The sequence below is a fragment of the Chiloscyllium plagiosum genome, chromosome 6 (assembly GCF_004010195.1).
Source record: "Chiloscyllium plagiosum isolate BGI_BamShark_2017 chromosome 6, ASM401019v2, whole genome shotgun sequence".
Taxonomy (NCBI): Eukaryota; Metazoa; Chordata; class Chondrichthyes; order Orectolobiformes; family Hemiscylliidae; genus Chiloscyllium; species Chiloscyllium plagiosum.
Genome location: NC_057715.1, coordinates 64,834,653 through 64,861,899, shown reverse-complemented (window position 1 = coordinate 64,861,899; position 27,247 = coordinate 64,834,653). Strand labels below are relative to the sequence as shown.

Sequence of the window (27,247 nt, the reverse complement as noted above, 5' to 3'; positions counted from 1 at the left end):
AGAGGTGTTCTCTGAAACATTCCGCAAGTAGGCGGCCTGTCTCCCCAATGTATAGGAGGCCACATCGGGTGCAGCGGATGCAGTAAATGATGTGTGTGGAGGTGCAGGTGAATTTGTGATGATATGAAGGATCCCTTGGAGCCTTGGAGGGAAGTGAGGGGGGAGGTGTGGGCACAAGTTTTGCATTTCTTGCGGTTGCAGGGGAAGGTGCCGGGAGTGGAGGTTGGGTTGGTGGGGCGAGTGGACCTGATGAGGGAGTCGTGGAGGGAGTGCTCTTTCTGCCACCTCCAAACAGACCCCACACCAAGGATATATTTCCCTACCCTCCCCTATCAGCGTTCCGGAAAGATCACTCCCCCTGAGACTCCTTCGTCAGGTCCACACCCCCCACCAACCCAACCTCCACATCTGCACCTCCACACACATCATTTACTGCATCCGCTGCACTCGATGTGGCCTCCTATACATTGCGGAAACAGGCCGCCTACTTGCGGAATGTTTCAGAGAACACCTCTGGGACACCCGTACCAACCAACCCAACCACCCCGTGGCTGAACACTTTAACTCCCCCTCCGCCAAAGACATGCAGGTCCTTGGCCTCCTCCATCGCCAGACCATGGCAACACGACGCCTGGAGGAAGAGCGCCTCATCTTCCGCCTAGGAACCCTCCAGCCACAGCGGATGAACTCAGATTTCTCCACCTTCCTCATTTCCCCTCCCCCCACCTTTTCTCATTCCCAACTCTCGGACTCAGCACCACCTCCTTGACCTGCAATCTTCTTCCAGACTCTCCGCCCCCAACCCCTCTCTGCCTAACACCCTCACCTTAACCTCCTTCCACCTATCATATTCCCAACGCCCCTCCCCCAAGTCCTTCCTCCCTACCTTTTATCTCAGCCTGCTTGGCACACCCTCCTCATTCTTGAAGAAGGGCTTAAGCCCAAAACGTCGATTCTCCTGCTCCTTTGATGCTGCCTGACCTGCTGTGCTTTTCCAGCAACACATTTTTCAAACAAATTTGTAAGGAGATCTCAGTTATCTGTAAGAACAATAGGGTGGTTATGGTAGGGGATTTTAACTTTCCAAACATATAGAGTGGGACTGCCATAGTGTTAAGTGTTTAGATGGAGAGAAATTTGTTAAGTGTGTACAAGAAAATTTTCTGATTCAGTATGTGGATGTACCTACTAGAGAAGGTGCAAAATTTGACCTACTATTGGGAAATAAGGCAGGGCAGGTGACTGAGGTGTCAGTGGGGGAGCATTTTGGGGTCAGCAAATATAATTCTATTAGTTTTAAAATCGTGATGGAAAAGGATAGACCAGACCTAAAAGTTTAAATTCTAAATTTGAGAATAGGCAATTTTGACGGTATTAGGCAAGAACTTTCGAAAGCTGATTGTGGGCAGATGTTCGCAGGTAAAAGGACGGCTGGAAAATGGGAAGCCTTCAGAAGTGTGATAACAAGAATCCAGAGAAAATATATTCCTGTTAGGGTGAAAGGAAAAGCTGGTAGGTATAGGGAATGCTGGATGACTAAAGAAATTGAGGGTTTGGTTTAGAAAAAGGAAGCATATGTCAGGTATAGACAGGATAGATTGAATGAATCCTTAGAAGAGTATAAAGGCAGTAGGAGTATACTTAAGAGGGGAATCAGGAGGGCAGAAAGGGGACATGAGATCGCTTTGGCAAAAACAGTAAGGAAAATCCAAAGGGTTTTTACAAATACATCAAAGACAAAAGAGTAACTTGGGAGAGAATAGGGCCCCACAAAGATCAGCAAGGCGGCTTTTGTGTGGAGCCGCAGGGGATGGGGGACATACTAAACGAGTATTTTGATTCAGTGTTTACTGTGGAAAAGTACATAGAAGATATAGACTGTAGGGAAATAGATGGTGACATCTTGAAAAATGTCCATATTACAGAGGAAGAAGTGTTGGAGTCTTGAAACGCATAAAGGTGGGGCTGTTTCCCTGGAGTATCGGAGGCTGAGGGGTGACCTTATCGAGGTTTATAAAATCATGAAGGACATGGATTGGATAAATAGACAAAGACTCTTCCCTGGGGTGGGGGAGTCCAGAACTAGAGGGCATAGGTTTAGAGTGAGAGGGGAAAGATATAAAAGAAATCTAAGGGGCAACTTTTTCACTCAGAGGGTGGAATGAGCTGCCAGAGGAAGTGGTGGAGGCTGGCACAATTGCAACATTTAAAAGGCATTTGGATGGGTATATGAATAGGAAGGGTTTGGAGGGATATGGGCCAGGTGCTGGCAGGTGGGACTAGATTGGGTTGGGATATCTGGTCAGCATGGACGGGTTGGACCGAAGGGTCTGTTTCCATGCTGTACATCTCTATGACTCTATGACCAATGAACCTAAATGATCCCTTAGATACCACCAGTAAAACTAACGTCATTTACAAGATACCATGCAAGAACTGTAAAAAAACACATCGGACAAACTAGCAGGAAACTTGCTACCAGGATACATGCTACCAGGATACATGAATACCATTGGCCACCAAAAGGAAGACCCACTATCACTAGTTTCCATACATACAAAGAAGGACACTCTGACTGGGACAACACACACATCCTAGGACAGGCGAAACAAAGACATGCACGAGAATTCTTAGAGGCATGACATTCTAACCAGACACACCAATTTAGATCCTATCTACCTTTCCATGAAAAAAGGAACAGGAAATGACATCACCCGCCTTAAGAAACCAAAACCTATAGAGAGGCGGGACATACCATCAGTGCTTCACCGAAGACTCTCACTGATGATGTTACCTAGTCATGGTGACGAAACGCCTGAAAACAAACCTTCAAGCTCAGTGAGCATACTTAGACTTATTAACTTGAGCTACAAATCTTCTCAAAAATCGCTAATGGTTTACTGTTTTAAATAAACTAACCCAGAGAGTTAATCAATCCTTAAAGAACCAATTGATCACTAGACAATTATCATTACACTTACAAACACCTGTCTTACACGTGCTAAATAAACTGTGGCTGGTGTTTGGGGTAGGGCGAGGGGTTTTGTTCATTGAACTGTTGCATTAAGTAAAACTGCAGACAAATGGAACAATCTGATTGTACCACTGCATTTGAAGGATAGAGGAGCTAAACATTTTCAATTATGTTTCTGTTCATGCTAACAGCCAGGAGTCCATCTCAATAAAGGCATAATGTTTCTCAGTTGACTCAAGAAATATTTAGAATACCATAAATCAAATAAAGGAGTCTGTTTAGCTGATTACCATAATATAAACCTGACTGTAGAATACTGAAAGTTTACTGACAATCAGTTTGTGTAGCTTCATTTGCTTTAACTTATGCTTTAATACAGTAATACTACTTGCTGATTGAGACTACGGTCTGGACCATCACTGGTCTGAAGGGGTGTACACCTACACTGCTCCTGAGGCTGCTTGCTCCTCATCCCCACGTACGGCCCTTTACTCCTTATGTCCTGTCATAATTTTTTGTCTATATCTGTACATAGCAGTTCTCAAAGCTCTCTGCAGTCAAGTTGCAGCCCTCTTTCCTCAAATGCTCATTCTAGATTGAAGACTTCTGTTACTGATGGCCAAGTCTGTGATCAGTTTCATGAAGTTACATTATGACTTACATGAATCTCATAATATCACATTTACAGATGGAGTCTCAATTTAAATGAAACATATTTGGGAACATTTATACTCAGGCAATGTATATAAACATGCATCCTGCATCTTGCATTCATCTCTATTATACTTGGATGTATGTAAATACATACATTGCTTGATCACAGAGATATCAAAGCTTGGGTGTCCAAGCTGATATCAGTTTTATCGTTAACTGGATAACAGCAGGTTTTGATTCCTCTAAAGTTATCTGTCCAAGTATTCAGCTAAATTGGAACCATATGAAATCTTTGACTCTAACTTAGAATTGGAAACATTTTCATACAGTCCCAGTCACGAAGGAATTGCCCAATAGAAGCTTAAACCTGCCATGGAAATTATTGCAGAGTGGTGTGTTGGGACTTCTGATGAGTCCCAACATGCACCTTCCTGTCACATATTCCAAAGACAGTAAAGATCTGGTCTAACGTCTCACTGAAAGTCAAGTAAAAATGAAATTTTACTTTAATGAACTAGCATACTTAATTATTGTTTATTTTGTTTTTACATTAAAAATATAGCTGTATTTAATTATGTTAAACATGTGTAATTTTATTATGGGGAAACTGGGATTATCACAAGCAGTAATTTTTTTTATTAACTAACATCTGGGTCCTCCACCTGTTAGTAGCATGATTTTAAATCATTGAAAATAACAAGATAAATCATGTACTAGTTTGATTAATAGTTTCTTGCCAAATTAAATATTTATTAAGAGGTAAAATCTTTAAGCTGTTCTTGCTTTTCCACATCAAATTAAATGAATTTTGTATAAGCAATGAATCAACATCCCCACTTCTCTTTCAGATCCTTCTTATGCCAATCAAGGGGTATAACAATCTGTTTTTTTAAATTTGCTATCAGCAACTCAGAAAATACACACCATTCCAAAAGCCTTCTTGAATAGTTAGAAATGGGCTCCATCAGTCTATACATATTATTTAGCTAAGGGGACATGGCCAAGTCTTGGAGAAAGCCAGTTTGGGTTGAAGTTAGTTTTAAACCAGCACTAAAGGTTGGGTGATTTGCATGTCATGTAACTTGCATTTAAAGTTCCCTGACCTTATGTGTTAGTTCTACCAATTTCACCCACACTCGGCTGACAAAACAGAAACTTTTCCTCAAGTGTTGCACTCGTGTCTGCTGTGATTTTTTTAAAAAATTCACTCATGGGATGAGGGCATCACTGGCGAGGCTAGTATTTATTGTCGAGCCCTAATTGCCCAGACGGCAGTTGACTCTTTACCACATTATTGGAGTTAAATGTAGACCAGACCAGGTAAGGATGGCAATTTCCTTTCCTAAAGGACATTAGTGACCCAGATGGGTTTTTCTGACAATTGGCAATGGATTCACGGTCATCAATAGACTCTTAATTCCAGGTTTTTATTGAATTCAAATTCGATTGCGACAAGATACAAACCTGGATTTCCAGAACATTACCTGAGTCTCTGGATTAACAGACCAATGATAACACCATTAGGCTGTCACCTTCCCTAAATTAGGGCACATAGAAAGTGAAGCAGCAATGAGAGCTTCAGTCGAACCTGTGCATGCACACAAGATCATCTCTCATTGGCTCCACTGGATTGATCACATTTTGACCTAATTGGGCACTAATGAACAATTATCTAATACATTGAAGAGTCATAACATGCATCATAAAACCATTCTTAGTACCAGTTAATAATTACATTAGCAATTCTATTGTAAATTGGTAGATATGTTAGTTTGAATCTATGATTGAAAAGCAACAGAAGTGCAGGTGCCATCAGTTTTGTAGAGTTTTATCATATCATTTTTAGCAGAAGGAGCACTTGCTTCCCAAATCTAATTTGGTAATTTTCACCTCCACAGTGACAATCAAGTTACAATGTCTGAAGCATGTTTCTCTTTTATGTTCTGTAAACCTGCAACCTGCTTTTTTAGCCTAAGGTGCAAATTTTCTCCCTTTCCCTCTACCATTTATCACAGTACCATAAATACTGGTAAAGGATTTATATCAATGATACACAAACAGCTGTACATTGTACATGCAGACATTGGGTACATTTAATTCTCTGTAAGCAAAACTCAAGAAATTAATGGACTTTTAACTGATAAGAGATAGCTCCAATGTCTTCTACAGTCCAGGCAACAATGATATCCTACCCATTCTTAATATGCACAGCATTCTACCACCTTCTCCACTTCTTAATGACTAATGGCTTCATAAATTTTCAGTGAAAGTCTGCAGTCTCATTCGAGAGGTTGAGGCTGAATGATGATGCATTCGATAGACGCTCGAGGGAGTTCAAATTTGCTGTCCTCTCTAATGATAAGCATTTAGTTCCCCGAGTCGGAGGAATAGATGCAGGGTACAGTATTGTCTCTCACTGAAGCAGATGAGAAGTGGGCACAGGGACTGAGCATTTCGTTAGCCTGGTTTAAAGGCTCAGTTCAATGGGACTTTGTCCTAATTGGATTACAGGCTGTAAAGATCTTCCAGCCCTCATTTATTGCCCATGGCCATTCAAACCCCCAAGTCAACTTCTGATCCTTCCATGTCCATTCACTCAATATACACTTCACATAAAACCAATTAGACATTCATGAACAATGGAATATGCGGAAATGCTGAGGAAAAATACTTTTGTTCACAAATGTTCATTTGGAATAAAATGACGCTTTTATAGGAATGTTGAAATACCAAAACACAGATTAGCAATAACAAAGGTTTCAAACACTTCAAATTTCAAACACTTCAAACTTCATAATCTTGTGCAAAGTAAACTTACAGACATTGGCAAAAGAGATTAGAAAAAAATTGTTAGAATCACTGATTCAAACAAAATCACAGATGTCTCTAGCTATTAAAACAGAACCCCGTTCAGTAAACCCTTTTAGTCTGGGTACTTGGTCAACCACGCGTAAAAATGTACATTGGTGACTGGGCATGGATGTGTTGTGAATCATATAAAAGGTATGACGAGCATGGCTAGATGTGCTGACATGCGTTGGCATGGGCTATAAAGAATGACTGATGGGATGGGAGGACAGGAGTTAGCATTGAGGGGTAAGGGGCCAATGTGCTGAGTGGAGGAACGTAACTGGGAATACCTTTCAAACTGACTTTTCTAAAGGATTGCAACTGTTCTGAAGGTCTGTGAACCATGAGCCATTCCAGAAGCTGGTCCAACACCATAAGAATTGCACAGAGCTAAGAACTGATGACCCTCAATGGGTCACACTTAGTATGTTATCTTTTATCCAGTCCCAGTGAAAAATTAGACACTGTAAATGGCGATGGGAATCCAGAATATATAATCCCACCCACACTGTTTTATAAATGGCTCTGAGCTCTCTCTAACTTGGGAAAATTCAGGCCATAAGGTTGAGAATTGATTTTGTGATTTGAGAATAACCTGAACTAAAACTCTCACTGCCTTCATTAAAAGTTTTAAGGCTAGGTGCTAACTATTAAAATACAGTGCACCATTTGCTGAGAACAGCTGCATGGTTGCAGTTTCCCTTCTGAGGGTTAATAATTGACTGCATTATGATGGTTTCATATTTAATATTTTTTGAGGACTTGAGTTTGAAAGATTAAGGTTAATGAAAGGATGGCCAACTTCTTTACAAAGCACTTATTAGAAGCCACATAGATCCAGGTAATTGATGTTCTTTGTTAAGCAAACTCATTTCAGGGAAAATACCCAACTGTATTTGTGACTGGATCTTCTATTTGGACAATGTTTTGCTTGGAAGGCTTAGAAATAGATTTAGATTTTCAGATGGGGAAGACTGCTGGAAAAAAAAGTTGCATACAGAACTGGACTGCTTCAGATCTCAGGAGTCATGAACAGTACTGAACCATCAGCAAATATTTGTACTTCTGACATTATGTTGGAGGTAAGGTTATTGATGAAGTAGCTGACGGTGATTGAGCCTTGTCACAATCTGAGGAATTCCTATGGTGATACCCAAGAACCATTACCATTCTCCTTTGTGTTAGGTATGATTCCAAAAGGCACAGGGAGCTTTCCCCAGTTCTCGGTAACAAGAGAGTTTTGCTAAGGTTTTTTTTAAATGTCATATTCTGCCAAGTGCTGCCTTCATGGCCAGAGTAATGATTCTTACCTCCGTTACAGAATTTAGCTCTTGTGTTCATGTTTGGACTGAAGCTGTAGTGAAGTCAGGAACTGTGGGGCCCTGGGAGAATTCAAACTAAGTCAGTGAGCAGGTTATTCTTTGCAAGTGCCTCTTCATAGATAGAGAGTAGATTGATGGGGTAGTAATTGGCCACATTGGACTGGTCCTATTTTTTGCAAACAGAACACACGTGCAATATTTTTCACATTGCTGGGTGGATTAGAGACTAGGCTTAGGGAACACCAAGTTCAAGAGCTACAGATTTCATTGTCCTTGCCAGAGTATTGTCAGGGCCTTCTGTTGTATGGTTTAAAGCACACATTTCCTCCTAAGATAGTATTTAGTCAACATAGATTTTCATTGCTTGTTACAATTTTTAGATGTAAAATCTTCTGTCATTCTTCAGCTAATTGGGAATTTAAAACCTTTTCAGCAGTTACTGATCTCCACTGGGATCACAACGACAAAGACATGAATAAGAGTTTTGGTAAATTAACGAGTTGAGACAGCAGAGATGGTGAGTAGCGTGATCATGTTTCCACCTCCATCTTAATGACAGTACCACTGTCATTAGAAACTCATCTTGGGTCAAAAGACACAAAAGGTTGTGAATATCTGATTTGCATTGCAGGACAGTTATCTAGAAAGAGAATAGAGTCAGTAGCAAGAGAACAGTGTTTGGAGTGGAAACTGAAAACAGTAATTGGCATCATAATATTTAATTGGAGGCCCCTTCTACTCATCTTGTCCTTCATGTCAATTAAGGAGTCTAATAGATTGGCAACAACGGAGAAGTTCAAGGGAGATGCTGATGAGCACTTGGCTCATAGCCTTGAGAGTTATGGCATTTCAAGTGCTCATCTAAGTACTTTTTAAAGCTTGTGAAATTTCCCACCTCACCTATCCTCCCACCTCTAGGTGAAAAGGTTTTCCTCAAGTCCCCTCTAAACCTCCTGCATTACACCTAAAAATCACACTTCCTCATTATTCATCCATTAACAAAGGTAAACAGTTGTTTTCAATTCACCCAGCCCATGCCCCTCAATCTTATCCACCTATATCAGCTTCCCATCAGCCTTCTCTGCTCCAAAGAAAACAATTGGCTGCTATCCAGCCTCTCTTTACTCCTTCCCAGTGAATTCCCCTTTTCACCCTGTCCAGTGCAACCACATCTTCCTTTATTAGTTCCAGAGCATTAGTAAGCACAACTCACAAAACAAAAGGAAGCTTGCACTTCAGAAAAAAGATAAATGAAGCAAAGGAAAAGAGCACATTTTAACCAATGAGAGAAGCTTTGAAACAAAAATAAACTGCTGGAAAAGCTCAGCACATCTCGCAGCACCTATGGAGAGAGAAAAAGAATTAAACTTCCAATTCCAATATGACTCCCCTTCACGAGAACTCAAGTGAAGTTTCACAGGTTTTATTTCAAGCACCAAGACTTCATTACTTGTCAAAACTACCGAAGAGATTAAACTTCAGCATTTAATTACAGAATCAGAATTCCATTTGCTAAACTTTAAAAGTATGACACTATTGCTATCAGACACTATCAGAAAAAAACAAATTTTGCACAACTAACATGGAGGGTGCATGTTGATTTGGGATTAAATGCTTCTAAGCCAACACAAACAAGCAAAATTTAATCAGGTTGCATTGTCTAAAAAGTACAATTTATATTTTAAAGGTTAGAAACACACACAATTGTACAATATTTACATATATTTAAAGTATACATTTCCCATTCAATTCAGTAACAAAAACCGAAGAAAAGCTAAGCAAATTCACAATTTAATCTTTAACCTGAGAATATTCCCAATTATCCATCCTGTCCCCCTCTCTTGGCTCTGGTGCCCTAGATACGTTGCTCACGTGAACATTCTTCTCGAGAGAGTTTGGATAGTGAGAGTCAGCAAATTATTTGATTATGGAAATATCAGATCCAAGGCCATTACATATCCAACATGAACAGATGGGTACTTCCCAATGAAATAACATGGAGAATTCAGTGCAACAATTAATTCTAATCTCTATTTTCCGAAGAAACAGAGGTTAATCCAAGCATTTTGTTAATCCTGAGATTAACCAGTTCATCAGGGCTGCACAGTGGCTCAGTGCTTAGCATTGCTGCCTCACAGTGCCAGGGACCCAGGTTCGATTCCTGCCTCGGGTGACTGTCTGTGTGGAATTTGCACGTTCTCCCAGTGTCTGTGTGGGTTTCCTCCAGGTGCTGCAGCTTCCTCCCACAATCCAAAAATGTACAGGTTAGGTGAATTGTCCATGCCAAATTGCCCATAGTGTTAGGTGCATTAGCCAAGGGTAAATATAGGGTAGGGGAATGGGTCTGGGTGGGTTACCCTTCTGAGGGTCGGTGTGGAATTGTCGGGCCAAATGGCCTGTTTCCACATTGTGGGGAATCTAATCTAAATAATATAGAAGAGGTGCATGTCAACTCTAAACAAACAAAATAAAAATCACTATTTTGTCATTTTATATAACAAGCTTTTATAGATACGTGTATGGGCAAGGTTTGGAGGGATATGGGCCAGGAGCCAGCAGGTGGGATTAGTTTTGGTTTGGGATTGTGTTCTATGACTTTAAAAATATCTGGTAACCACAAAGCTCTTAACAATACAGACAACCAAGTATTGAAATGCATTCATAACTTGAAATTCTGAATAAATACATTGATGCATCAGGAGATATCAGCAAAGAATGAAAGGAATAGGTAAGGACATGTACATTGAAACAAGATAAAGAAAATTCCTTTTCAAATGAAATCAAGGAACTGCAAATCAATTATTCTGACAACAATAAAGGAAAATTGATTGATGCATCAGGAATAACAGGGACTCTCACGTTCCAACTAATAACTCTTTCCTTATTATTTCTAACCTACGTATATTAGCCTGATCCAGAAAATAAATTTGCATTAATAACCATAGGTTAACCATAAGCATTTCACAACCTCAGCATATCCCAAAGTGCTTCACAATTGAAGATGCATATTAAGTGTTCTCACTATTGTAATGTTCGGGAAGGGACAGCCAATTTGAAAATTAGCAAGCACCCAAATAAACGATATTCTAATATGTAGACAATGTGCTTTTAGTAACAAGCTGAAGGGAAGCCAATTTGGTCAAATTCATGAAGGATGCTAAATTAGGGCAATAGTTATAATCTAATTCAGTATCCAAACCAGTTAAAGACATAGACAAAAGTTGCCAGTGGGCAGAAATGTTGCAGATGACATATATTAACCAATAAAAAGGTGTTACACAAAGAAAAACATGGGAAACTTAATGAACTATCTACTAATTTGGATGATGCTTTAAAAAAAAAGGAAAATGGGATGAATGTTAATCACTGTTCAGCCAAAAACCTATGGTTGTTGTAAGGTTGCTCTATCTCATTTAGTCTTGCTAAATAAAAGGAAATCCAGATTGTAACTTTTAATCAGGTGCAAGATGTGCAAATTCTGATCAGTCACCTGACGTACACTCCATCTGATTAAAATCCTTGGAAAACATACAATTTACTACAGTATAGTTGTACCTTAGAAATTAAAACAAAAACAGCAGAGTTGATGAAATATGGACAAATAGCCCATAATAGTTCATGGAGGGTTAATCTGATGAAAACTGGCATTAACCCAAAAAAAAACCAAGGAGTATGTTAAATAACGAGAATATGGAGAGGCTAGGAGGAGCAAGTGTGTAAAAGCAGTAGACAAGGCCTCAGTTGCCTGTGGGCATCTGTGTGCGCGCGTGCGGCTGCACACACATGTAGGGGTTGTGCTATGTGATTATATATTATGCACACCAATTTTGCAATTGGACACACAGGACACTTTCATGAGTGAACGTTGGAAGAGGTACAGAGATGGAAAGAGTTAGAGCCATAATAATTTAAATAGGAAGATGAAAACATTGTCTATGTAGGTTTGGGAGCCAGGAGTAAAGGTTCAAGGAGTGATGTATAAACAGGACTGGTAGAATAAGGTAAAGCTTTGTATAAGGTGTTCATTTTGAAAGTGTGGAGAATGGGATGTTGGGGACAAAGACATTAACTCAACCAGAGGTGACATTGGCAGTGATGAGAGTTTCAAGACTGATGGTGGGCTTCTACATAAATAGAAGAAATAATTGTGATGATGGAGAGGGCATGGAATTTGAATCTAATTGAGTCAAACAAGTTGCCAAATTGGTGAACTGTCTGGTTCCGCTTGTGATAACAGCTGATGAGGAGTAGGAAAGTAGTGGAAACTACATGACAATTAGGTCAAAAAGTTCAAAAGAAATTGAAGTGGGTGCTGTCATCACATATTGGGAAGTTGGCTCATTACCTTCAGATGACTCATTTCCTAGGTTGATTATGTTAGCTTGTACAAGGGGGCATAACTACAAATTGAGGTGTGATAGATTTAAGATAGATGTCAGAGGCAGGTTCTTTACTCAGAGTGGTAATGGCATGGAATGCCCGACCTGCCAATTTAGTTAATTCAGCCACATTAGGGAGATTTAAACAATCGTTGGATAAGCACATGGATGATGATGGGATAGTGTTGGGGGACAAGCTGAGAATAGTTCACAGGTCGGTGCAACATCAAGGGCCAATGGACCTGTTCTATGCTGTATTGTTCTATATTCTGTGTTAGACCACAGCTATAATATTGTATCAAATTTTCAATCCAGATTATAGAAGGGATATGATTGCACTGGACAAGATGCAGTGGTGATTTACCAGGATGTTGGCTGAGCTGGAGAGTTTTTGTTATGAAGAGAGATTGAACAGATTTGGGTCATTTTCCATGGAGCATAGGGGACTGATAGAGTCATGATCGAGATATATAAAATTGAGGGACATAGACAAAGTAGATGGGTAAAAACCTTTCCCCCTCGGAGGAGGGATGATTGACAAGGGGCCATTGATTGAAGGCAAGGGTCAGGAGGTTTAGATAGGATGTGAGGAAATATTTTCTCACACATAGGGCAGGAGAAATCTGGATCTCTCTGCTTGCAAAGATGGTAGAAGCAGAAACTCTTATAACATTTAAGAAATGTTAGCAAGTTTTGAGAAGATTTGTAGCTCAGGCTGAGGTTTTGGATGTAGGTTTGCTCGCTGAGCTGGAAGGTTCATTTCCAGATGTTTTGTTACCCTATTAGGTACCATCTTCAGTGGGCGTCAGGCAAAGCAATGCTGAAAATTCCTGCTTTCTATTTATATGTTTGGGTTGATTATGTCATTTCTGGTGGTGATGTTATTTCCAGTGATGAAGTCACTTCCTGTTCCTTTTCTCAGGGGGTGGTAGATAGGGTCTAACTCTATATATTTGTTGATAGAGTTCTGGTTTGAATGCCATGCTTCTAGGAATTCTCATGCGTCTTTGTTTGGCTTGTCATAGGATGGAAGTGTTGTCCCAGTCGAAGGTGTCCTTCCTCATCTGTATGTGAGGATACTAGTGAGAGAGGGTCATGTCTTTTTGTGGCTAGTTGGTGTTCACCTATCCTGGTGGCTAGTTTGTCCAACGTAGTGTTTGTTACAGTCCTTGCACGGTATTTTATAAATGACATCAGTTTTGCGCATTGTCTGTATAGGGTCTTTCAAGTTCATTAGTTACTGTTTTAAGTGTGTTGGTGGGTTTGTGGGCTACCACGATGCCAAGGGGTGTTAGTAGTCTGGCAGTCATTTCCGAGATGTCTTTGATGTAGGGGAGAGTGGCTCGGGTTTCTGGACATGTTTTGTCTGCTTGTTTGGGTTCATTGCTGAAAAATCAGTGGACTGTGTTCGTTGGGTACCCATTCTTTATAAATACACGGTTTAGGTGATTTTTCTCTGCTCTGCGTAGTTCCTCTGTGCTGCAGTGCGTGTTAGCTCGTTGAAATAATGTTCTGATGCAGCTTCGTTTGTGGGTGTTGGGATGATTGCTTCTGTAATTCAATATTTGGTCCTTATGTGTTGTTTTCCTGTAGATGCTGATTTGAAGTTCCCCATTGGCTGTTAATTCTACTGTGACACCTAGGAATAGCAGTTTGTTGTTGTTTTCCTCCTCTTCAGTGAATTTTATGCCAGTAAGGGTATTATTGATGGTCTTGAAGGTTTCCTCTAATTTGTTTCGTTTAGTGATGACAAAGGTGTCTACGTGCATTGCTTCGCCTGAGGCCCACTGAAGATGTTACCTAGTAGGGTAACGAAACGTCTGGAAATGAACCTTCCAGCTCAGCATGCAAACTTACATTTAAGAAATGTTTACATGTGCACTTATGATGCCAAAGCATACAAGGCTATAGGCCAATTACTGGAAATTCTACTGGAATAGTTAGATGGTTGTTTCAGTTTGGTGCAGATTCGATGGAGTGAAAGGCTCTCTTCTGTGCTATGGTCATCTGTGACTATGCCAAGAAGAGAATGTAGATGCAATGGGAAGAGACCAAGTATACATGTATGGGAAACTCAGGGTAATTGTCTGGATTGGAAAAGAAGGTAAGTCTTGAGATACTCTGGCTATATGGGTAGACTAGAGCAAAATCAGATGATAGCAGTTGCACTGAACTGGACAATGGTGAATAGTGCAAAACAATGACATGGTCATTCACAAGAAAGGCTTGAGGTGATGAAGAAAAATGCATCTGGCTCAGTCATGGAGAATGTCATTTATGACTTTGTTTCAGCCTGTTTCAAAACTGTAGCCTAGCTCAAAAAATATTAAAGATGACATGAAAGCTATGATTTAAGAAGGCAACACTACATGTGGAAACAGGATCTTAGAGATAAAAGGGAGTTTGAAATTATAACACCAAACTTGTAAATCAAATATTAAATCCATATATGCCTCTGGTGGAGTCTATTTTTGAGTTGACGTTTGGCAGAATTGATTTGTATCTGGCAAGATTTCAAAAATAATCCATTACATTGAAAATTATTCTACTTGATAGCAACTTACACTGGTTGCCAATATGCATTGCCACTAAGATGGACATGGTGAGTCTTAAGCTGAGAACACCTATGCTGCTCAGCTTTCGAAACTGTGTTGTGCTTTTCGTATCAATGATGCATGGGAGCTTATCCTGCTGTTCTGTTTAGTTTCCAACAAATTAAAGATTTCACCATAAGTTGCCACCTGCATCTTATGGAACAATATGTACTAGTGAGGAGTGTTCAAAAGGAAGCAATATCAGCAGGAAATCCATTGCAAAAGATCAGATGATGTGTCAATTAGGCAAGCAACAAGCTAGTCAACTTAATGGACTGCCACTTCTCACATGTTGTGAACTTTGTTCTTTCCAGTAAAAATGTGTTTCCTAATCAGAAACTTTGCCCTCGGATGTCATCTATATTGTGTTGGGTGGGGATCAAATAGATGTCAGGAAGATAAGCACCAATGAAGTACTGATGGTGAGATGGGTTTATTTTTATGCAGCAATAAGCAGTTTCGGAGCAGATCAACTCCTTTCAGTCACAGGACATCCACTGGGAGTGGAACCAAAGAAAAATAATTGAAGCTTATTGGACAAGCTTCACAAAACAACAGTGTTGTGTTATGCACAATGTGCATTTAGTTGATTTTATTCAAGAAAAGATGAATGTCAGAGAAAATACAGAAATTCCCATAATACACAGAAGACATAAGTTAGATCACATAGCAGAAAACTGTTTGAAGAGGTTTACTTGTAACCATATTTCCCAACCTGCTTTGCAGCTAGACACAGTAACACCTCAATTTTGTTTTACATCAGCTTCTTGGTTATCAGCAGAGTTCAGGGTTATAAACATCACGTGTTCTCATAATACAAAACTAAAACTTATAACAGACAATTTAAAAAAAACATAAATATGTGATGCACATTAGTGTAACAAAAGAATTTTTGTAAACATTTTTTCAAACATAACGTGCATAAAATAGAGACACTGCAGTCATACAACAAGCATTATTTGACTTAAAATAAAGTAGTAAAATTCAAAAGTAATTATAGGCATTTTCCACTAAACCTACAAGTATTAAAACTTGTGTTGAAATTATTCTTCAAATATAGACGTAGTGGTTTTGTAATACTGTTATGCCACCTTGGCACTTCTCATAGGAGGGAGTTGCTAATCAGTGACTCTGCTGAGACAGTGGATTACTTCTAACTGTCATCGGGACTTAAGTGTTTTTGTTAAATCCAAAAAATATTCTGCTTATGGTAAACCTACTTACGTCAGGAATTTTCTATGACTTCTTTTACTGTTATTAACAGATGATATAGGACAAATATTGCAAATTATTCAGTGACCAGGAACTGCTAGAGGAAAAGATATCACAGTGACATGAATGAATGAAAAATTCTCATGGCACATCTTTGATTTCACTGTACCACTACTGAGAATATTTCACTGTAGAATGAAGTCTCCACTGAGAACTAAGCCCTGTAAAGTGTTGAGATCCTGTGCACATAACAGCATAAGGCAGCTGTCTACAAAGTACCAAAAAAAAGTTTAACATATCGTAAGATCAATATAATGCTATTGTGCATTATTACATCACCAGTATAGTATACTATACACTATAGGTATCTCAAGTAATTGAGTGACAGTTCAACAGATTATTACTGTAGACACATTTGTAAATGTCTAACATATGTAAAATAAAATTCTGTTTGCAGCAATATTAAAAAAATCTTTCCACAGCGAAATTTTGGATCTAAATTAGGGAAGATATATTGTATTGATAAGCAGTTTCACTACATTCTTGAAATTAAGTGTTTTAGTGCATTGTATCTTTAATCAGCCACCTGCTCCCTACTACCTATACACTTTCATCTAATGCAACAGAATAGCTTAGCAAAACTATTTTCGAACTGTTACTTGATTCGGATTCTGGGCTGAGTAACAAAACAAAGGTAGTTGTCGCTATCTGCATGTAAGTGGAAGATAACAATTACATGTTGATCTCTGACAACCACATTTAGAACAGTTGATTATTTGCCTCTATTTTCTGCTTCTAACCTCAACAGCTGACCACAGATGTGTCAGTTTCTGCACTCAGCTGGCATTTTCCAATTACAAAAAAGTCACATTGTTTGCCTGCTAAAACAAGCTGCAATTTAATCAACAGTAGACAAACATTTTAATCATAAATTTGGTATCAATAAACTTTAAATTAGACAAAGATGCGCAAGTTTCAGATACAAATAATATTAAAATGACTAAACCACCTCTTTTTTTTTCCTTTCTTAAACAAATGAGGTAGGCAAAACAATTTTTTTTAATAAGTAGTTCGGGAGATTTACGAGTGCAGGATTTGTTAAACTGCTTTTTTTTACTGCTACAAATAAGTAAAATCTTGGAGAGGCATCCATAATACTGTAACAAAACATCAAGTTTCTGTTCTGCCCCACAAAGCCGTACAAATCTGAAAACCTTGTCCTCCACACCAATTTCAACTGACTTTTAAAAAAAGTTTTGGAGAACACAAGCAAAACCTGATATACAGAAAATGACCAAAACACCCGTCCCTTGCAAAGACCAACACAATTAATTGCTTTCATTTTGTCATTCACATTTCAATAAAAACTCCTAACTTGCATTTTTTCTCCTTAACACTCTGTTACCTTACAAAAGAAAAGTCACTTAGAATGATACACATTTTAAAAACAAATTTCCCCTTTCCCATGCTACAAATTTCTCTACTGTCAGCATATCACTGTTTCCACTTCCCACTTGTCCAACCACCTTAAAACCAACCATCTGCATTCTTAGGGCACTTTTCTCAAGTAATACATAGTCATCTTAAATTAAGGGATGTATATTTGAGATGAGGTGTTTTCTTCTACTCTAGACTGGTTGTCACCTGACAGTAAAATTCTAACAGCACCAGTAGCATTGCTTCCTTTTTACAGATCACAAATTCAGTGACAGGTCTAAGCAATGCATTGCATCAGTGCAGTTTGTTCTCCAGTTGTTAGTTAATTCAAGGTTTCCAAGATCTTCTGAAGACTCCTGTTGCTCTTGACGCATAAATAGCTTTCCTACCAGCTGAGGAGTGAACTCCTACCAAGAGTCATGAAGTAAACCTGGCTGCTTCCACCAGAACGGACTGAAGCAAAGAAGACCTTTTAAGAGAAAATTGAATAAGTGACACATTTTCTTAACACAGATAGAGACTGTACAGGCTGTTCTGCTATAACGTGCCTTTTGTTGACGTGAATTGGCTATAATGTGATTGACAAATTGTGGATATTGTTTGGATAATGCAAACCTTCTATTGAACGATTATAGCGATTTCCTATAGTGGTTTTCCATAGTGCAATTTTCACATCATTAGGTTGCAGAGTAACACAACTGTCGTATTATACCAGAACAACCGTATCTGATTGACCTCAAACACAAGTTAGATGCCTCCATGTGAACATACTAAAACAAAACTCTCAAAAACACGTACTTTATCATTTCGTTCACAAAGGAACTTTAGTCGCTGCGCTCTCTTGTGCATAAATACACCATCCAAGTGTCCAGTCTCCACTGAGCGGATTTCAATGGCTTTTTCTCCCCAACCCATAATCTGATTAGATCGAATATAGGCTGTTTTAAAAAAAGGAAAAACATATGAGAATTTCAGAATAAAAATCTCTCAACACCAGTGATAAATATAAAGTTGGTTTCACCTCTACTATAAGCAGTACCAGAACCTCATTAGAAATATGGATTAGCAAGAAAAGTGTGGCTTAACCATTATAAAAACTTATTTCCAAATAATTTTATTTTCCAGCTGCCCTCTCATTTTATTTTCTGTGAATAAAACAACTTTCGTTAGAAATACACATGATATCCTGATGTTATTTTAATACTTTGAATCACTCCCAGTAATCACTTTCCACAATGAAGCCAAAAGGTTTGTGTCAAGGTATGCTTGACCCAGATTATAATTATACCATAATGTAAGACTGTAGTGCAGTAGTCATTGCATGGCTGCACTACTTTACAGTGAAAATGGCTGGATTTAGATTTCACCAGTGCAGTATATATTTTGTAGAATACTGGACTTGAAATACAAGAGATTTGTACACTCATATCTCTGAGTCAAGTAAATTTCAACCCTCTTTTTGCTCTTTGAACAAGTTAATGAATTTGCTTTGAAATTCATTGGCAGGTGAACTGCAAAATGATCATTCCCTTGAAGGATGAAGTATGAATAACATCTGTCCAGTATCAATGGTCTATCTTTTATCAACTAACACAGAAACATTCGTGATAAATTATTCCGTTGCCCAATCCATCTTGCTCTCCCAGTTAGAACAAGTAAAATCTCAGATTTAAATAAATTATCAACATTTCAACATATAATTTCATTTTTGAAAAATAAAGAAACACTCAGTTTTCAGTTTAAAGAATTGCTTGTCAATATGAGCTTTTAAAGTTTTGGTCAATGCTCCTACAAGTGTCAAGACGATGTATGCGAATAAATCTTTATTATTTTTTAAATGGTCACTATGATTTATAATATGCATTTGTTTTGGGGGGTGGGCATCTTTGGAGTCATAACATATATCCAAAGACTTTCAATAGAAGTAAAATGAAACATTTTCTTGATGGCTCAACAAATTTACCAACATCATAGCAAATGGACATAAATCAAGTAGGTGTGGATTTAAACTCCAACCCTATGGTCAAACAGGCAAAAGTGGACTGCAGATGATGGAAACCAGAGTCTAGATTAGAGTGGTGTTGGAAAAGCACAGCAGGTCAGGCAGCATCTGAGGAGCAGGAAAATCAACGTTTCAGGCAAAAGCCCTTCATCAGTCTTTCTTGAAGAAAGGCTTTTGCCCAAAACGTTGATTTTCCTGCTCCTCGGATGCTGCCTGACCTGCTGTGCTTTTCCAGCACCACTGTAATCTAGTCTATGATCAAACAGTCTAGTTACAATTACAGAACATTGGGCAGTACTCCAACAGGTCTATTTGAGACCGCAAGCTTTCAGAGCCCCTGCTCCTTCCTTAGGCAACTGCTTTGTCCACCCCAGTCCTACACCAGCAGCCAAAAAATCATTGGTAAAATTAAAACAAGTCACTCCAGCCAGGCATCAATAACATAAGGAGGGAAAGAAAAATGGCAAGATATTTCTATATGAAGATTCGAAAAAAAATGTTAAAGAATTATTTATATATTGCTTATTATAAATGTTTGCAAAAATGTTTTCCAAATACAATTTTGCTATTAACATGCCTGATGAGTTTGATTAAAAAGAATATATGCACCTTGCAAGGAATTTTATGAGATAATTTTTTTTAAGAAGTTGGACAATGTTAAGCGCCCACATTGTTCCATGACAGATGACCCAAAAATTTTTGGAGAAACTCAGCAGGTCTGGCAGCGTCTATGGAGAGACAGCAGTTAACATTTCGTATTCTTTTTCTAAACAGAGTTTCTTCAGTAATTTGTTTCTGTTTCAGACTTCCAGCATCCACAGTTCTGTTTTCTTTCAGCAATATGATACAGTCTTTCAAAGAACAACTTATCCCCAACTTAGAAAATATTGAAGATGGTTAGCTTGAATGAGGGAAATATTAGTAAATTCAGTTTTTGAAAATAGCTAAGATATATACGAAATGAGTGAAATGTTTTAATGGTACTGCAAAATGACAAGAGTGCCTGTCCATGGCTATGATTTATGACAACATTGAGCTGGACTATTTAAGATATAATTTGCACTGGATGTAGGTTTGCTCGCTGAACTGGAAGGTTCATTTTCAGACGTTTCGTCACCATACTAGTTAATATCTTCAGTGGGCCTCCGGACGAAGCACTGCTGATGATTCCTACTTTCTATTTATCGGTTTGAAATTTGACCACACCATTCTGCAACATGCCCTTTAGCCTCTCTTTGGAAGATATTACAAAGTGGTAGCAACAGAAATCTAGGATCAAGAAGTAAAGTCAGCCAATTTTCAAAAGCTGCATGGGCATTTTCTCAGTCTCTACATTATGAGAAATTAAAACAATATGATGACAAGGAAGGCATTACAGAAACTGTTGCCTAGTATCATATTCAAAAATTCAAAATGCCAAAATTAAAAATACAAGCTCAAAAGAACAGGTTATTATTTTTAAATGCACTTCTCAGAAGATAAGTCCATGTGATCTCAAGCACCATTTTATAATGGTGTTTTATCTCTTACCGACAGAAGTAGGCATCTCTCCCCATTGTAGAACTACATCCTTAGTAATTCGTCCATACGTGTTAACATAGACTCCTTCATCTTCATAGCAGACCAATAATTCCATTCCATCAGTGTTTGGAAGTATGATAATTGCATGTGGTTGGATGCTGCTTTGGATCTGCCAAAAAACAGCTTCCAATTTAGTCTCAACCGTAAAGAAACAACAGTACTCAAAAATAACAAAGATCCCAAAAGAGGTTCTTTCCCCCCCCCAGATTTATTGTATAATCTACATCAGCTTCAGTGACTGGTTAAACAGTTCACTAACATATGCATTATTTAATGCATTCCCACTTTTAACAGTCTGTTCGTACATCACAAGACTTTCGTCCTCCCACAGTTAAGGCATGCTTATTTTTTTCTCTCATGATATGTTGATTTATATTTCTCTGTATTGGAACTCCAGTCTACAGTTCTATATTATTAAAGGTGATCTAATCATTCTACAACCTTTTGAATTCTTACCACTTGTTGTTCCTCTAATTAGATATGATCAGAAAACTTTAGTATTATTCCTGCATGTCCAGTTCCAAATCACTTAAAAACAAATTAAGTAATAGCATAGATCACTGGCACATACAACTGTTTGCATTCTACCATTTAGAAAATATCTACTTATCCTTATTTCTTTCAATCCTTGGTCATCACTCTACATATACAGGTACAACCCATTCAAGACTGCATATTCTCACTTCTGAGAGAACTCTTGTTAATGGCTTGATACAGACACAACATATTCCCTTCATCTATACACACTGTTTGCTGGTACATCGACAAAGATGGGGTGGTAGGCTAAAAATTGGCTGTCATAAAAATGCATTAGCTTTATGGATACCTTTGAATATCTTGTAATAAGAAACCAATGACTCAAACTCTAAATCTTGTGCAAATTTCAATTCAGTTCAACAGTGATGCATAATGCAAACATTTAGAATGTTGACAGATAAGTTACACATGCTCTGAAATCAATTTACACTATTGTATCAAAGACTCAGCCATTAGAGGCTCAATAATGCTTTTTGTTAGAGTTTCCAAGAAACACAGTTTGATCCAAACCTGAACCTCAAAAGATATAATGTTGAAATTGTGTTTTACAGTAAGAAATCCAATTCCCCCACCATTTTGATTTACTTTTTCAGAATAACAATATATATACATTCAGAATTGTAAAGGTTGCATAAAGAGGACATCTGTTTATAGGTTTTAATAATCTCCAATTGTAGAAAACAAAATAATTAGTCATTTGACAACTTCAGGTGTGTCTTAACTGAAACTAAGTTTTGAATATTAGTGCAGAAACTGGCACTGAACAAAAGCGCTACGCAAACCTTGTGAAGCATTTGAAACCATTATAATAAATAATTTCAAACATTTAAGATTTATTTTGTGGAAAGGTGAAGAATATAATCTTACATGTGTTGGCAGGTAAATGTCATACACAGTTCCTGAATCCACATCAACAGCATGGAAGCCAGCGCTGGAGCCATAGATCACTTTTAGCCTCTGCCCTTCCTCCACTGTGAGGTCTACCAATAATGGCCTGTGCAACATGTCTGTAAATGACTGTGAGGAAATAAAATGCAACAGCAGACATCGTTGCTCACTCGATCTAATAATAAGTAAGCAAATTTATATTAACATTTTTCAACTATTTTCCAGTTTGAAATACTTTCCCATGTGCAGCTAAATTATGATTTTTTTCCAAAAATACTTGACAATGAATGAAAAATTACATTCTGAAATTATACACAAATCTATTGTGTGCACGTGTTCTTTTTCAGATGGATGTAGAACTAATCCCGATATAGGGTATTTGACGGAAATAAGACAAAGGCTGACTACAGTAATTAAATAATTTCCATATTTATTGGCCCGAAATAGAATCATCTTAAAACAGTTTCTTTCTCAAAGAGCAAGGGCGAGGGCGCTCAAGAGAGAGAGAGAGAGAGAGAGAGAGAGAGAGAGAGAGAGAGAGAGAAAGAGAGAAAGAGAGAGAAAGAGAGAGGGAGAGAGAGACAGAGAGACAGAGAGAGAGAGAGAGACACACACACACACACAGACAGACAGACAGACCAAGGGCGAGGGCGCTCCAGAGAGAGCGACGGCACTCAAGAGATAGCGAGGGCTGGGGGTGGAGAGAAAGAGACAAAGTGCGAGTGAGAGAGACAGAGAAAGAGCAGGAGACAGAAAAAGCAGTGAGAGAAAACTTGGTGGGATTGAGAGGGGTGAGGATGATATAGAGAGGATACAGAGAGATTATAGACAAGTAGCATGAGTGGACAAACATGGATAAATGTGAAAACCAAACGAACTGCAGATGATGGAAATTGTAACAAAAACAGAAATTGCTGCAAAAGCTCAGTGGGTCTGACTGCTCCTGCAGAGAAATCAGAGATAATGTTTTGGGTGACCACTCCTCAGAATTCTGACAATGATATATGATCATTCCAAGGTTCAACTGAAACATGTAAACTGATAACACCTAAAATGGATCCAAAGATGATGTTTCTTTGGCTGAGTGGCTCAGAACAAGTGGTCACAATTTCAGGATAAGGGGTAGACTTTTTCAGTGATGAGGAAAAATCATTTCACAGAGGGTAATGAACCTGTGGAACTCTCGACCACAGAAGACTGTGGAAGCCAAGTCACTGAATATATTTAAGAAAGAAATAAGAAGGTTAATTGCTTAGTGCTACACTGGATGTGGTGATTGAAGTAAAAACCCTCAGCTCATTTAGAAGGTTCCATCATCGTCAGATGCTGGAGGGTGAGAATAGAATGGGTAAGAAGTTTTTTGTCCCCCAGCCAGTGCAATCACGTTGAGTTAAATGGCCTCTTTTGCATTATGAACGCTCCTATGATTCTCATGACAGACCCTTTAGTCACATACAATTGAAAATATTCTTTCAGCATCTGCCTTTTGGAATCCCCTCAGAATCATATGTTCCAATTAGACTCAGTTTCATTTTTCTACATTCCAATAGGTATAAGTCCAACCTGCTCCAACTTTCCACATTAGGCAAAACCTTCACCCGAGGAATCAACTTAGGGAAGCCTTCTCTAATTGGCCATTTTGTCCCTTCATAAAGAGGTGCCAAAATAGTATGCAGAAATAAGTATATGGGTGCAGCAAGACTTTGCTGCTTTTATACTCCAGCCCCCTGCTAAGCACTTTTTGTGATACATATAGAAAAGGCATTCAGATTCTCTGTACCACAGCGTTCTTCAGTCTCTCTCGATTTTAAGTAATATTTTGCTTTCCTATTCTTCAACCAAAATGGGCAATTTCAAATTCTGTCATGTGAGACTCCATCTGCCAAATTTTCACTCATTCATTTTATCTCATGCTATTTTGTAGATACTTTGGACCAGATCTGGAGTTTTAATTCAGACCCTGACATCAGGGTCAAGTTGAGGACCACTCTCTCACTGTGTGGGTAACAAACACGACCTTGATTTGCCCTGAACTGGCCTGTTTGTGATAAGAGGCTGATCACACTGTGAACGTAAAGGATGGCAGGCATGCTTGAAGCATGGGTCCAAATAGAGACCATCAGCTCAAAACAATCTGCAGCTTGCTGTTGCAGGCAAGAGAGGAATTTCCTCTATTTGAAGTAATCATGCAGCTAGTTATAGACGTTAACAAATGCAATGAAGGGCTCCCACTTCACAAGCCAATCTGCAGTTGCATCCAGAAATGCAGGAAGATATCAAAGCTTGTTTAGAGAACTGACACCTGTCGCTAGAAGCTCGTCTCCTTGAGCTGCCCAGCAACCAACGCTAACAGGGGCTGACACGTGCAATATTCCACAAACTCAGTGAATTATTGCCTCAATTATCTCCTGGTAAGTGGTTGGCCCTTCCATCCAAAATTTCCCCTTTGTGAAAACAGACAAGAGGTGGGGGTGATGATGTTGCTGCCAGCTTGTCAACCAAAGGCACTTTCACACCAACCCACTTCCCCACTCACCCAAATTAGGGCATAAGTTCTGCATTTTATGTACTCTTCATAACTTGCTTTCATACATCTTTATAATGTCAGCAACCCTGGTTATAACACACTTAGTTTCTTTATCCAATCATTAAATAGATGGTAACTTCCTGAGTCCCCAGCACTTATCTCTTTCACACCTCACTCATCTATTGTTTGCTAAACTGAAAATTAACGATTTACCCCAATATTCTGTTCTCTGCTTGTCAGCCAATGATCTATCCATGCAAAACTAGAATTTCAGAATTTAGTTTTTAAAATCAAAGTAAATGAATTTGGTTTCAATTCTGTCAGGGTGATTTTAATTAAGAAGTCAGAAAACATTTGGGAAAAGTGGCCCAATACATAATTTCAATAAAAAAATACATTCAGTAAAGTGCCGAGCAGGATACCTAGGTATTAATTGATTAAATGTTTATAGTGCTCATTTTTCTAATACACAGAGAAAACAGATTAGGGGTCTAGCTTCAGTTCAGAAGACTCAAGTTTTTATTTCAAGAGAATAGTCACCCTAAGAGAAGGCTTTTAGTTTGAGAGGCTTCAACCTGAGAGTGTGTATGTATAGAGGTTTTCAAGTTGTCAGAAGTGAAAGGCAGTTCAGGGCCTGCAGTACTGGAAAAAATTGCTCCAGTAATCCAAAAGCGAGAACTGGACAGAAAGAGTTGAAAAATTGAGATAAAAGTGATGTTTCTCTGGGATTGAGTATCTAAACAGATATTGCTGGGAAACAGATGCGATTTTGCTGTTTCTTCTAAGATTTTCTACACTTCCTAACTGTGTGTGTGTGTGTGTGTGTGTGTGTGTGTGTGTGTGTGTCGCGCACATATATGCTATTTGGAGGCTTATCCCACACAAGCAGCAATAATCTTCCTGTTGGTGTACAGTCCGGGAGCAGACAGGGCTGGGGGGCGGTGGGAGGGCAGACTGGGTTGGGGTGGGATCACATGTGCAGTGTGCTACTGCCTAGTCACCTGAACTGGGACAGACTTCACAGAAAACTGAGCCCTAGAGGAAATCAATTAACTGATTAATCAATTATCTGAATGAAATAGTACCCACCCATCTCGTTTGGATAATCGAGGTTCCTCTGTATGTTCTTCCTTTTCTCTTCATAACTTTCAGTAGCTTTTGTCATCCAGAGTTCCCTAACCTTATCATCCCTTTCTTTCAGCCGCACAGGAACATTCTGGTCCTGAAATCTAATTAACTGGTCTTTAAAGCGGTCCAACATGTCAGATGTAGATTTATCCTCAAACAGCATTCCCCAATCTAATTTCTCCAGTTTCCTGCTTAATGCTGTTGTAATTAGCCTTCCCCTAATTTAGCACTTTCATCCAAGAATCACTCTTATCTTTATCTATAGCTATCTTAAAATTTAAGGAATTATGATCATTGTTCCTTTACTGAAACTTTGATAACCTGGCTAGGCTCAGTCCCAGTACAAGGTCTGTTATGCCTTTTCCTAAGTTAGACTATCTGCATATTATTCAAAGAACCCATCCTGGATGCCCCTAGCAAATTCTGCCCTCTCTAACTCCTGGCATTAAGGGAGTGCCAGTCACAATCTTGATGTTTTTACACCTTTCCATGACCTGCTTATATATGTGTTCCTCTATCTTTTGCTGGCTATTGGGATCCTTACAGTAGAGCCCTATCATATTGATTGTACCTTTCTTATTCCTGAATTTTAACCATAAGGCCTCAGTAGATGAGTTCTCCAAGACCTCATCTAACGGCAGCTGTGACATTTTCCATAATCACTAATGCAACTCCCCCACCCCTTTTTACATCTCTCTCTAACATGCCTGAAACATTGAGCTGTCAGTCCTGCCATTCTCTCAACCAAGTTTCTGTATTGGTTATAACGTCATAGTTCCATGTACTCATCCAGGCTGTAACTGGTTCACTAATGTCCTTTAGGGAAAGAAACTGCTATCCTTACCTGGTCTGGCATACACGTGACTCCAAACCCACAACAATGTGGTTGTCTCTTAACTGCCCTCTGGGCAATTAGGGGTTGGCAATGAATGTTGGCCTAGCCAGCTGCTGCTTCATGCAGTAAATTAATAATAAAAAAAACAAAAGAAAACCTGGTTATACTCCTTTCATTAAAATAAATGCATAGCAGACTGCCTGTTCATTAACCTGGCCCTGCCTGTTCTTCCTATTAGAGCTGAAAATGTGTTGCTGGAAAAGCGCAGCAGGTCAGGCAGCATCCAAGGAGCAGGAGAATCGACGTTTCGGGCATGAGCCCTTCTTC

At 38.9% G+C, this 27,247-nt stretch overlaps 1 protein-coding gene across 6 annotated transcripts in view; it reads right to left on the bottom strand.

The window, feature by feature from the left end:
* Positions 1-15,333: 15,333 nt before the first annotated feature.
* Positions 15,334-27,247, bottom strand: part of LOC122550648 (mitogen-activated protein kinase kinase kinase kinase 4) — a 285,957-nt gene continuing 274,043 nt past the window's right edge. For all 6 annotated transcript variants that reach the window (XM_043691715.1, XM_043691718.1, XM_043691717.1 and 3 more), the window contains 4 exons: positions 22,410-22,559; positions 20,955-21,114; positions 18,221-18,360; positions 15,334-17,891 (listed from right to left, as the gene is read on the bottom strand). In XM_043691715.1, the coding sequence (XP_043547650.1) occupies positions 17,808-17,891; positions 18,221-18,360; positions 20,955-21,114; positions 22,410-22,559 (534 nt within the window). In that variant the 3' untranslated portion in view covers positions 15,334-17,807. The remainder of the gene's footprint in view (positions 17,892-18,220; positions 18,361-20,954; positions 21,115-22,409; positions 22,560-27,247) is intronic.